The 13,078-nt window shown below is 39.8% G+C and overlaps 2 protein-coding genes across 4 annotated transcripts; one reads left to right on the top strand and one right to left on the bottom strand.

Annotated features, from left to right (window-relative positions):
- Positions 1 to 5,738: 5,738 nt before the first annotated feature.
- terb2 (telomere repeat binding bouquet formation protein 2) lies at positions 5,739 to 8,817 on the top strand. Of its 2 annotated transcripts, XM_053616943.1 has the most exons (7): positions 5,739 to 6,016; positions 6,184 to 6,265; positions 6,960 to 7,099; positions 7,214 to 7,272; positions 7,354 to 7,439; positions 7,649 to 7,737; positions 8,534 to 8,817. In XM_053616943.1, exons 1-7 carry the CDS (start codon positions 5,953 to 5,955, stop codon positions 8,662 to 8,664), a joined length of 651 nt encoding a protein of 216 aa, XP_053472918.1. In that variant the 5' UTR covers positions 5,739 to 5,952; the 3' UTR covers positions 8,665 to 8,817. The 2 variants fall into 2 exon arrangements, with proteins under 2 accessions (XP_053472918.1, XP_053472916.1); XM_053616941.1 differs by having other exon boundaries at positions 7,214 to 7,439.
- Positions 8,818 to 9,040: 223 nt separating this feature from the next.
- Positions 9,041 to 13,049, bottom strand: cnep1r1 (CTD nuclear envelope phosphatase 1 regulatory subunit 1). Of its 2 annotated transcripts, none has more exons than XM_053616945.1 (6): positions 12,944 to 13,049; positions 11,448 to 11,519; positions 10,912 to 10,985; positions 10,715 to 10,824; positions 9,723 to 9,777; positions 9,041 to 9,628 (listed from the first exon to the last, which is right to left on the bottom strand). In XM_053616945.1, exons 1-6 carry the CDS (start codon positions 12,966 to 12,968, stop codon positions 9,587 to 9,589), a joined length of 378 nt encoding a protein of 125 aa, XP_053472920.1. In that variant the 5' UTR covers positions 12,969 to 13,049; the 3' UTR covers positions 9,041 to 9,586. The 2 variants fall into 2 exon arrangements, with proteins under 2 accessions (XP_053472920.1, XP_053472921.1); XM_053616946.1 differs by lacking the exon at positions 12,944 to 13,049 and adding an exon at positions 12,701 to 12,869.
- Positions 13,050 to 13,078: the final 29 nt, after the last annotated feature.

The following is a 13,078-nucleotide window of genomic DNA, read 5'->3' as shown; positions in this document are numbered from 1 at the left end:
CCCATTACGTAGATCATCATCATCATCCATGCTATGGCACTACAGCTGTTCCCACCTTACTTCAAGCTGTACATGTGTTAGCATTACACTTCCTTTCCCACATATCTCACTTGCGGTTTAAAATAGAATGTTTATTTCGGTGCTCTGCCAGAGCTGAGAATTTGATCCGGGAAGAGTTACAACGGAAAAGAAGGCAGGTGAAAGATATGATGACACTTCAAAGGTGAAGGAGAGAGAGAGAAAAGAAAAAAAACAAAACAAAACCCAACAACGATCCGGCAGTGGCCTTAATCCAAAAACACCTGCAATGAAAGAGGCTCCTTTGAAGCCGTTCACCAAGCTGATGCTCTGGCAAATGTTCCAAACGAGAACGCACAGCATTTCCATATGAAACAAACAGTAGTCTATACACAGAGAAGGACACAAAATGCATTCGACAGTGGCATGATAAAGCTAATCTACAGCAGGTATGTGCAGATAGTCAGTGGTACATCATGCACACTTCTCGAACGGTTACATTCCATTCAGGATTGCTCTCGTGCGTAGTTTTAGGATTGTACTCAAATCAACGGCGCTACAGACTCGCGAACTGAACCCACAGCCTTGCGAACACTCATAGGACTTCTGTAAGACCCTGACCCGTTATCTGTTCCACAGAAAGACACAAAGGAATGGAAAGAAGGATGAAAGATGATGTACATTTCGAAAATGTTATGCACTCAATGATCTAGTAGTTCGAAAATTGCTTCAAATCGATAGCAAATCGCTTGAATAAAACTCGACAAGTCAGGTAATGTGTAAGATATAGCTTGACATCTGTTAGCAAAGGTAGTTTCGTTTGGGTTAAACAACCAGGTACACATTTGCTTTCTCTGTAAACAAATGACGTTTATACTATCACAACCACTTTCTTTGGGTATTTAGAAGGTACAACGGTACATTTTGGTCATCGTCTTGTATATCCATGGATGCAGCAACGACAAAGATATTAAGAATCGACATTTTTTGTTTTGTTTTTTTGTTTGCATATCAGTAGATTAAGCAAAATTGCTTTTTTTTTTTTAGACCCCCAGTTCCTCGAGTTTCTCTGGTTAAGCCACAGTGAGGTTGATTTTTTTTGTTGTTTTTTTTTGCTTATATATATTTGAAAGAATATTAACGTGAATCCTGATAAAAGTCTGAGGAATTTTTATTTTATTTAAAAAAAAAAAAAAAAAAAAAAGCAAAGTTGGTGTGTCCTGGAAGGCCCACAACGATCCGTTCTCTCAGCTGATCTACGGCATAGCTGGAAATACAGTACATCAGTATTTTATGGAACATGTGAAGCAATTAATTACAGAGTATGGGTAGAACTATGAATTTCCCTGGCCTTGTCTTAGACCGATAAGCTTTACTCTCTCCCAACGCACAGTCTTTTTTTTTTTTTTCTTTTTTACTGTATACGATCACAAACCAAATAAAAACTTGAATATTTGGACGAATTTGCAGAAATAAATTAATATTTAAAGAGATACAGATTCATGAGAGGAGATTAAAAACACACTGAACACACACCATCATCATCATCATCATGCCCATTCTGACCACCTTAAACTTTATATTTTCCTTGTCAGAAAAGATTTGTCAAATGCCACTCCTGCTTCGTCTACTCTGCCAACCGAGGGCCCGACGACTTTCCGGCTTTGTGACAAACTAATTTATTCATGAACGTGCAGGCTGTATAGCTAGTGGGTAATTAGAGTCAGACTATTTTTGCCCAACAATTGGGTCTTCCATCGAGTCTGACGTCATGCCAAACTATAAAAAGGCCATCCAGCATTTCCTGTACAAAGCGAACACTATATAAAAGTGTATATTTGTCACCGAGGGATCATAAACGGACACACTGCCTTCGAGTACTGAATTTAGCTCAAGTTTGTGACGCGTCCGTCTAAAGGGACGAGTGGAGCCAAAGAATTCAAGTAACATAAATAAATGCCCCCCACAGCATAATAGAGCCACCAGTTTGTCCTTTAGTCTGTAACCAATCTGCATGTATTGTATTGTAATGTATGGTTGGATGGAAATGATCTGCCACTCTGTACATCCGCTCTCAACTGCACAATCGGCTAAGAATAGATACAAGCAGTTCGGATGATGTTATGTGCCATTACGATAGCCACATTTAATGGCATGAAGAAAAGCTTAAGTGCTTGCACGCTAAAGAGCTTTTGAGCTTCTCTTTTTTTCCCTCTCTCTCCGCTCTCTCGAAATTAATAAGACAAAGCACACAGCTTGTCATGTTAGAGAGAAGACGCAGAGTCCTCGGTCCTGCCTGAAGTCTTGTACGTGGTGGAAAACTTACTGACGGTTACAAAAAGCATCGACAACCGAGACTCATTCCATTAACGTTAAATAAACATCTAAAAGAAAACGTCACCTTTACAGTGATTATATATATATATATATATATATATGGTGTTTTTTTTGGGTTCATTAACGCCTGAATTAATCCACACCTTCAGATTTGAGAATTCAACAGCGCTATGATGTAAACTTTACATACGGCTAAGAATGATTTCTAGGAAACATTTCTATGAATTTGCAAAACATCAAGATGACTTGATCTCGCTGTCGGGCTTCCGATGGTTACAATTCGCTCTGGTGTATGGAAACATGGCTTAAATCATTGTACGGAAGACCCTTTTACCTGTAGCTCTTTGTAATGTCTGTTGTAGTTTATTTGAGCTCTGCCAGGAGCAACTCGCCAAAGCATGAGCAATCAATCAACAAGCAAGTCAGTATGCCATCATAGCCTGGACGTAGACACGGACTCCGCTGGAGGTAAACAACAATGGCTTTACTGCTCTCAAAATACAGCATGCATGTCTAGTGTGTGGAAAGCATGTGCAGACATTACATGTTCATATCAAGATAACTTCTTGAGGTTTTTAGCACTTTATAAGGACATAAAAGATAAAGTCTTTGATCTTCTGATTGTGCCAACGTCCAGTGCAAAACTTCAGGATGTCCCACGGTTCGTGTCGCTGGCTACATTCTTCCATTGTGTCATGCACAGACAGACATTTTCATTTGTCAGCCTTTTTAGGGCTTGAATGTTTCATAGCTGATGCTAGTTCTTTAGCATATGCCAGAGTGTGAATATGAAAAGCAGCTTGGGTGCATAACGGATGGTGTGAATTCACACTCATTACAACAGCACATTGCCAACCATGTGTCTAAAAATGAGCAGGCCATAGGCAATGCTTGAGCATGAGCTTAAAGAAATAATAGAAAAATACAATTTAAAATTATGCAGCTGTCAAATGTCCTCGAACTCAGGAGCATTTTATCCCATCAATACAAATACAATTGGACAATATTGTTTTATTTATATATTTTTTTATCTCTATAGGGATCATTTTTTTTTTATACACATCATTACATGAATTTAAGTACTGGCCACCCAGAGACATCATTTTGGAGGTGAGAGTGATCAAGTGACAAATAGCTTAAATAGAGGCAATGCAAGTGTTGTTAAGCGCAACCAGTGTGAATTCCACAATAAACACAAATAATCCACAATGACATCACATTAGAACATCACATTATTGCTGCCCCATGATAGGCAGAGTTCCTTGGTTGGGCATGTTAGGCAGAAGCCACTGGCTGGGCAAATCCCCAAATTTGCTAGAAGCCCCTGGTTATGCAAAGCCCTACACTGGGCACTAGCCACTGTTTGGTTAGAGTCAAATGTTAGGCAGAAGCCCCTGGTTGGGCCATATGTTAGCTAGAAACCTGATTTGGCAGAGGCCCCTAGCTGGGCAAAGCCCCTGGCTGGGCAGAGCCAAATGTTAGGCAGAAGCCAAACATTAGGCAGAAACCCCTGGTTGGGGAGAGGCCTCTGGCTGGGCCATATGTTAGGCAGAAGGCCCCAGTTGGGCAAAGCCCCACATTAGGCAGAAACCCCTGCTTCGGCAGAGATCTCAGTTGGGTAAATCCCCATGTTGGGCAGAAGCCTCTGGCTGGGCCCGGCTGGGCAGAGGCCCCTAGATGGACAAAGCCCCTAGCTGGGCAAAGCCCATGGCTGGGCAGAGGCCTCTGGCTGGGCCATATGTTAGGCAGAAGCCGCCAGTTGGGCAAAACCCCACATTAGGCAGAAACCCCTGGTTGGGCAGAGATCTCAGTTGGGCAAATACCTCTGGCTTGGCAAATCCATATGGTGGACAAAGCCTCTGATTGGCAGAGGCCCCTGGCTGGACAGTGCCCCTGGTTGAGCAAAGCCCCATGAAAGACAGAAACCCCTGGTTGGGCAGAGGTCTCTGTTAAAGCAAAGTCATATTAGGCAAACCAAAGGGCTGGGCAAATCCCTATGATGAGCAGAGGACCCTGTTAAGCAAAGCTCCTGGTTGGGCATTACCACCTCTTGTTGGGCAGAGAACCATGGTTGCTCAAAATGATACTTTGGGCCAAAGCCCATGTTTGGGCCTGTGCCCCCTTGTTGGGCAGAGGTCTCTGGTGGAGCAAAAATACATGAGAAACAAATTCAAATAGTGATCTGAACTGTATATTATATTTAATGTGTGTAAAAAGTAATACACTTTATATAGATATAGTTTTCTAACTTTGTCTTTAATCAAGAGTCAATTTTGTAAAAAAAACAAACAAAAACATTAAGACTCCATTTATATAGCGCCTTTTTAACACACACACATGGCTGTTGTACTTAATGAAAAGGACTAAGCAGGAAAAATAAACAAAAATATTGGAACACACTTGTTGTTTTTCTTAAAACACATGTATATGCTTAATTGTATGAATTGTATGAACATGCTCAGTTACCAGCAATGTCTATGTTTAGAAATTTTGCACAATGCAACAGCCCCATCTAAAGGCCTTAAGTGCACACTACAACAAATCTACCGCTATTATTGTGCTCCAGAATCACTTAATAGCTTCAAGTTTTAGCACTAAAATCCCAATAAAGAACGAATCATTAATTGTAAATTATCCTGATCATATACAAGTATTCTTTCTCAAGGCCTTGTGTAAAGAGTGCGAACACTGATCATGTTCACTGTGCTTTCATACAGATATTAAATTCATCTGATAGAGTTAGTGCATCAATTTAAGAGATTTAAACACCTTGGTTTAAGACCTTAAGCTTTTGCACAGATGTGATTTTAAGGAGGTGGTACCTTCCTTACCTGTTAACACTCAGTGAATGCCTATTATAGGCATTATATAGGCATTATTATAGGCAATGCCTATTATATCACCTGTGACTCACCTATTCTGTAATTTACTTGAACCCTTTTTTTCAAGCACCTTCCGAGAAGCAGAAGCACTAAACATATTCCCTTGTCTTCCTTACCTGTTTAAATGCTCAGTTCTGCTACATGATTGGCTGTTTAGATAACTGCATGAATCTACAGGTGTACAGGTGTTCCTAATAAAGTGGACGGGGTGTGTATTTCATGTATCATGGCAGGAGCAAAAAAACAAAACAAAACAACAATATATTTAAACACTTCGGCTATATATATATATATATATATATATATATATATATATATATATATATATATATATATAAATATAATACCACAGAGTAAATATAAATTCTATCTGTACACTTAGCTGTATTAGACGTGCACGAGCTTAATCCCTGTGACTATATTAAATTCATTTTATTATTATTTATCCGTTTACTCTTTTTTATTTACTATTATCATGATCATTGACGTTTCAATATTTTAAGTTTTACACCACAACGTGCTAACTGACCTAAAACTGACTTTTCATCGTTCCATTTCTACATCTGTGTAAAAACAAACAAACAGCAACAAAACAACAACCCGTAGCTAGCATGAGCAGTTCGTTGAAAATGATTTAGCTGAAGTACATATTGAAAGTCGAAACCAACGATTTAGAACTAAACAACTGTTAGAGAACACATTTTAGCAAAGGAATATGTTTAAAAACAAAACAGCTTGGTTCTCAGACAGTGTAAAGAGAGACATTCCCAGGTTTTGGGGTAAGCTAGTTGAGGGATTAGCCAGCTAGCTAAAACATATTCGTCTTCGCTAGCTAACTAGCATAGTCATTCGTATAGCAAAACAAAACAAAACATCCACCATGATATTACATTAGTTATAATTCCATATATATGACGTAAAAACGTGTAAATGTGATGTTTTTCAGTGTCTGAGGGCGGCGTTATCTCCGACTGGAAAACAGCTGATTATCTTTTCAGTGACGAGGCCTCCTGTCCTGACACGAAAAGGTAACTCAGAGGCTTCACCTGTACAGGAATACACACATTTACATCCTTATTCATCTATTTCAAGGTTAAAATGCTACATTTAAATTCTATACAACACCAATATGTTGGTCTGTACCTCATACAGCAGTATAAACCTGACATTCATAGACATTTACATTATCAGGTAACTTACACGTCGACACCTTACTGTACAGGTGATTATGTAGGTATACACTTATTACCTGCAGATTGTCTGATGCTATGTACAAATTTTCAGTTCACATACTTCTACTATTCATTCATTCATTCATTCATTCCCTCCCAAATAAGTGCTTTATCCTAGTGAGGGTGGAGGTGAAGGTGGATCCTATCCCGGGAACACGGGGTGCAAGGGGGATGACTTAACCCTGGATGGGTTATCAGTGCTTCACAGGGCAACACACACACTTATTCACACTTGGGGGCAATTTAGCAAAGCTAATCGACCTACCTGCATGTTTTTTGGACAGTCGGAGGAAACTGGAGAACCCGGACGAAACCCACATAAACATACATGTATGGAAACCCAAATGGCTGATGAGTGTCGTAATTAGCCAGGTGTACTGATAAACTGGAAACTTAAGTGTATATTCATGTACAGAGTAGGACGTACATACTACAGCTTGGCTTGTGACAAATTCATTCGATTTAAACAATTCTGCACATGTCGTTTTAGGATCCACGTGAGTGATGAGTATGTGATGGACAGAGCCACGGTATTTCACAGCGCCTACCTGTCCACCTGTAGGCTGCGGCGGAGCACCAAATCTGTGCCACTTGGTCATTATCTACTACCTCCTGTTTCGATACAGAGAGGTGGGCTGAGTTATGTTTACCAAGTCCTGGTTAAGGAGATCAATTCGGATTTCAAGTCCTTGTAATTCGCTATTACTGTACCATTTTTATTTTTTGATACCCGATTGTGTTTAGAGGTGAAAGCCAAGATTGGAAGGTTTATATGGGAGCAGGATGAGATGCTAGGAGTGACTGTGAGTATATTGATTTGTATAGCATTATTTCTATTGATCAGTATTGGTTGTAAATCTTCTCTCACACCTCATTTATTAAAGACGCCACATGGAAACCGAAGCACCGGACAGATGTTGAACATCCGGCCTGATGCTAAAGGAAGTCCGTCAGAGAAAAGAAAGAAAAGGTATGCAAGACTTTCTTACGTGGGTATCATATTGATCATATTTTCTGTAATGATGATCCAGCATTGAGTAGTTTCCCTGATTTTCCCTGACTGGTTCAACTCAATAGGTAATAAAGGTGTTTCATAAGATAGTAAACGCCAAGGCTAAGTAGTACACCTCTGCATAGATAGATATAGTATGCTAAATTAGATGGTAATGCGTCTCTCAGGCAGGAGAACCGCATGAACACATCTCCATCAACAGACGAATCGGTCTGTTGTGAGGCGCAGCTCTATCCTGTAAACAACATGGTCTCAGGTATTTACTTTACACTTGTTTAATCAGATGATGTTTACGTTTAGCTGGCACACGTCATGGAGATGTCATCTAGATAACTAGAATCTAATACAGAAATATTTACCAATAATTAAGGACCTGCTTAACTGGATCAGGAGTGCTAGATAAAGGTTAGAACTGATCTCTATACAGCAATAGAAGCTCACTTTATGGGCCTGGATTTCTTTCTGCCAGCTCACCGGCTGTACTTAATTTAGCAAGGCTATTAGAAGTTATAGCACAAGCCACACTGGCATTTTTCTATAGTCACGGTTAAAGTCACAGAGATCACACATTTTCCCCATTCTGATGTTTGAAGTGAACATTAACTGAAGCTCCCGACCTGTATCTGCACGATTTTATGCATCGTACTACTGCCACATGATTGGCTGATTGGATAACTGCATAAATGAGCAGGTGCACAGGTGTTCCTATTAAATTGGATGATGAGTGTATAATTTCTTTTGCATCTTTCCCTACTTTATATTGCTTATTAAGTTACATCAATAATTAGGGCTATTAAAGCACAATATAAGATGTTTATGTCACAAAGCAGATGCAAATAAAAAAGGATGAGGTGTACTGTTATCGGAAATTAATCAACAAAACGGTGGTGTACTCAAGCGGACTTACTGTTACCACCCTGAAACAATTAGTTGTTTTAATTAATTAAAGAACGACACCTGGTCTATACGTATTTGCACCTGGACTTATTTAGAATTCAGGATCTCTTGTGAGGTTGGGTTTACGACATGTTTCCTATGTGGTTCCTCTACAGGTTACGTCCATATTGACCAGCTAAAGAGGTTCTCAGGAGAGCTGCACGACTTCCTTCCGTCCCACTCGGGTTATTCGGTCTCTAGATCTCACAGCAGGAGACTTCCTTATCAGTACAAAGAGGGACACTGACGGGAGACAAACTAGAAATTAGAATTTTTATACACAGCAAAATATACAGCAAGACAAGCGGGAGACTGTGTGAATATGTATTTATCTCGATTTTAGATGATCGAATTATTCAATCTACACAATATACGACTGAGTAAAGAAGCTTTGTAACGATTGCTATTGTGGTCATTTAACATCACCAGATATTTATACCAGGGCTGGGCGATATGCCGTTACAATGTCAATATTGTGATCAATTATGTCACAATATAGTTTTCTCGTTCTGGAAATATTAAAAATACCGAGGTATCGTTAGTGATTTTATAGGAGACTCTTTAAAAACTCTTGGAGGATTGGAAGTGGCCGATTTGACATGAACTCACTCTGACTCGACGTCTCTCTCGAACATCGTCACAAAAAAAGGAAGCCGTTTTATTATTGATATCAGAAAGGTTCTTTCAAAACCTACAAACATAGAAAACAAAGCAGCACATCTGGTTTTAAATACTGTATACATGCATAAAATCAAATCTACAATTTAAAAGACTCTTTATCTGTAAGGGCGTAGCTATTTAACGATATCGATGGTACAAAACCTCCCGATCGCAACGGAGTCTCTTTCAGATGTATAAAGTTCTCGTATTAAGAGATCTGCGTATTTAATAATTACCGTGTTAAGCTATTTGCTTAAAATAGCAAACACTTTCCACAGGGTACACAATAAAAGAACAGCATTAGAAATACAGACACTTCATGTACGGTGTAAAGTAAAACTGTGTGTGTGTGTGTGTGTGTGTGTGGGTGTGTGGGTGGGGGGAGAGGCTTTTTAAAAAGACGGTAGCAGTCATATTCAACAAAACTGGAAGGGGGAAAAAGGAGCAAAAAAAAGAATGGAAGAAAAAAACAAAACAACAAAAACACCACACATTCAGCTCCAGATCAGCTACTGGATGTGAGGCCGTGGCTTTAGGATAAGTTTCCCCGTCTAGAACAAAGCAGAGAGACATCATCAAAATAAAAAAAAGTCACGAGTTTTTGAAATTCTGAAGGATAAAAACAACAGATGCTCCATCACTCACGTCATCACAGGACATGTTGTATTCTGCTAGCACTGTCCGGCAGCGTGCAGCGATACTGCATCAGAGTCAAGGAAGGAAAGAACGAAGAAACAGCCGCTGGTAGAAATAACTTTTTCATTTAAAATCTTCTTTAAACGAATGCAGCGAACCAGCTGCCTGCTGGACACGCGGGTTCAGTAGGCTTGTTGATAGAACGGTCACCGGAGTATAAAGTAAAACTCTACTTCCACAGCACTATTAACAACAGACACATGTCCAGACGCAGCTTTACAGAACTCCGGATGTAGATACAGATCCCTGATGAGCGAGCCAGAGGTGGCAGCATCGAGGAAAAACTCTTGACATGAGGGGAAAAAAAAAAAAAACGCGGAAGAATCAGAGAGGAAGTACGGAAGCCCTAAGAGGCCATGCGTTATTATTATTATTTATATTTATATTATTCTTGTGGCTGAATGGAAACACAAATCCCCACGGCTACGCTCCAAAATCTAGTGAAAAGCCTTCCTAGAAGAGTGGAGGTTTTTATAACTGCCAACACGTCAACGCTACACGAATCTTACTGGCTGTTGTTATTAACTAATCTAGATTAATTAAGCGAACTAATTTGAGCCAAAGAAATTTTAAAAACATGATGCTTCATCACCAGGGAGAGATTGTTATCAGAGTAAAGACTTTTGCTACATCAATTATTTCACAATATTAGCTTGTTAGTACATTTTAGTTAAATCATATTAGCTGCTGCTTTTTTTTTGGGGTCGTTAATTGGACTTCTGGAGAACTAAACCGGACCAGGCCAGCGCAGTTATGATTTGTCCACTGCTGATTAGTTTAATCTGCGTACAAACCTCTGCCCTGTCCATTAATCACACATCTATGCCTGTTACATAAGTGTAACATATATTCATTTCATTTTGTGCGTTAATGTAAATATTTCCGGAGACCAAATTCGGGTTTAAACGTTGGTGTGCATCGTTCATATGGAATAAGGATACATCGATGGTGCGACGACGCGTTTGTGTATTCCAGCAAAGAACAGGCCGATGAGAGTGATGCAGCTGATGGTGAAAAACGGATGATTCCATAAAGACGAAAAGAAGGACACCTGTGGAGGACAGGGAAATGACTTTAGCTCTGCGAGGAGAAGACGATTAACATCGCTCGTTAACGTTAGCTTTAACTTTGTTCTCACCTTTTGAGTGTCTGGGTCTATTAACCAGTTCCAAGCTCCGGTCGCTGTGCAAACTGACACCACGATCAAAATCACTGGAAAGAAACAGAACGAGTCGAAGGTTATTAATGCCACAAAGACCTTCATAACCTTCATAACCTTGTTAGACCCTTATATATGTATAGTCGTCCGTTTAAAAATACATTACTTTGTAAATAAAATGTTCGTTTTCTAATGAAAGAAACGAGTACGTCGGCACGATTATATTTCTCTCTACGACACCGATTTCACACGTTTAATCTCACACCTTCAGATCAAAAGGTTTTTAACATCGTGAGGAACATTTCAGTCGGGTGTCCACAAACTTTTGACCAGGAGTGTGCATGTGTATATGATATAGGATGCCTATAATTCTGTAGCAGTAATATGCATTAAACTGGTGAAAAACGAATGCCGGTAGTGAAGCTTTCCTGTTCCACGTCGTAACTGATGTATAAAAACAAAAAGCAAACACCATACTGATTATTTCAAAATGAATTCAAGATGGCGTGACTTACTTCGCCACCGGCCTGTAGCTGGCTGCAGACAGGATACATACTCGGTTAGTCTCCTCTCAAAAGCCTTCAGATCTAGAAGAAGAAGAAGAAGAAGAAGAAAGTAAAGATTAGCATATAAACGGGACAGGAACCTGATCATATGGTGCAAGAATATTTATCATTTATTTGATCTATTCTTACAGATGGATCTCACACCTACTACGACCCAAAAGGAACTTTAGGAGCATAAACCAAACATTATGATATCAGGCAAATACGTACTGTTATAGAAATATAGTGGATATAATGGATCCATTCAATTTTTCCACTCTTTCACAGTGACGTTTGTTGGTAAACGAGACCTTTTAGCCGTACTCGCGTTCGACGCATGCGAATCGAAGAGGGCTTTGGCTGAACGCACCCGGATCTGCGGAAAATCTGTAATCAGGAAAAACCGCACGCTCCTCCGAATATTGCGGAGTCTGCTCGATCTTGCGTTCATTGCCGCGAACGCTAAATCACAAAATCCCGGAGGGACTGGTATATAACTTAACATACACGATTTGTCCATTTTGTTACTCGTGACAGTGAAGGAAAAAAATCCACGACACACTACATTTGCGTATAAAGGAACGCCTTTACACCACACCGCTGTGAAATTCTGGACTCTGATTGGTCAGAAGGCGTCGATTCATTTTCTATAACGGCAAATCACAGCTTTGTATTATTAACGCTCTCGTTCTCATACGTTATCGTGTCGCTAGTAACGGCTCGTTCACGTGGACTTGTATGCCAGATACATATTCTAAGGCTTGAAGTTAAAGTGACATTTACTCTCTGAAGAGATGTTTATTCCGCATTTATGGAAGGAGTCTCCAGTGTCAGCGCTCGAGTCTTCAGGACGGAGGAGTTTACACTTTTTCCCTTTCTTTGTTGTCTTGTTTACGTCAAGACAGGGAAAAGCGATGGTAGTGAGGGAAGGACTGTTTACAGCTGCTGTAATGTAAGGGATAACTAATTGTAACTACAAATGGCTAAAAAAAACCCCAATATGACATCATACTTAATTTAAATAATAATAATAATAATAATAATAATAATAATAACAATAATAATAATAATAATGGCTGGTAGGTTGCTGTGGGGTGAGAGGAATAAAATACTTCAGGGCGTGTTGGTGTAAGGAAATGAACACGAACACACACACACACACTTTCACTCCAGGTTGTCATGACATTGTTTCCAAATCACATAAACACCAACGTTAGACTTACTTAGCATTCTCAACACTCACTCCTAACGTTATGTCTTCTAACCGTCTCCATGACAACAACATCTGGATTTTTTTTTATCAGTTAAATTAGCTTGTCGCTAGCTATGGGATTAGCTCGTGAAAGCAGCGGTTAACTTTCCCGTGTCGTCATAAAATAACATCGTTTCAGTCGAACGTGAACGTCGGGTGGACAAAAGGCTTTCAAATTTACGTGGCGTCATTTAAAACGTATAATATTTAATACCTTCTGCTTGCTCTAGAGAGTTCATCGCTCTGCACCCGGTTCCTCACAGTTCCAGGCCTCGCGACGGCTCAAGCGAAAGCTCTGCTCTCATTGGACAGAACGTGATTGCGTAACGTTTTAAAGCGCCGCCGGTGC

The sequence above is a fragment of the Ictalurus furcatus genome, chromosome 27 (genome assembly GCF_023375685.1).
Source record: "Ictalurus furcatus strain D&B chromosome 27, Billie_1.0, whole genome shotgun sequence".
Taxonomy (NCBI): Eukaryota; Metazoa; Chordata; class Actinopteri; order Siluriformes; family Ictaluridae; genus Ictalurus; species Ictalurus furcatus.
The sequence above is the reverse complement of the archived record's forward strand: the minus strand, read 5'-3'. Positions and strand labels throughout refer to the sequence as shown.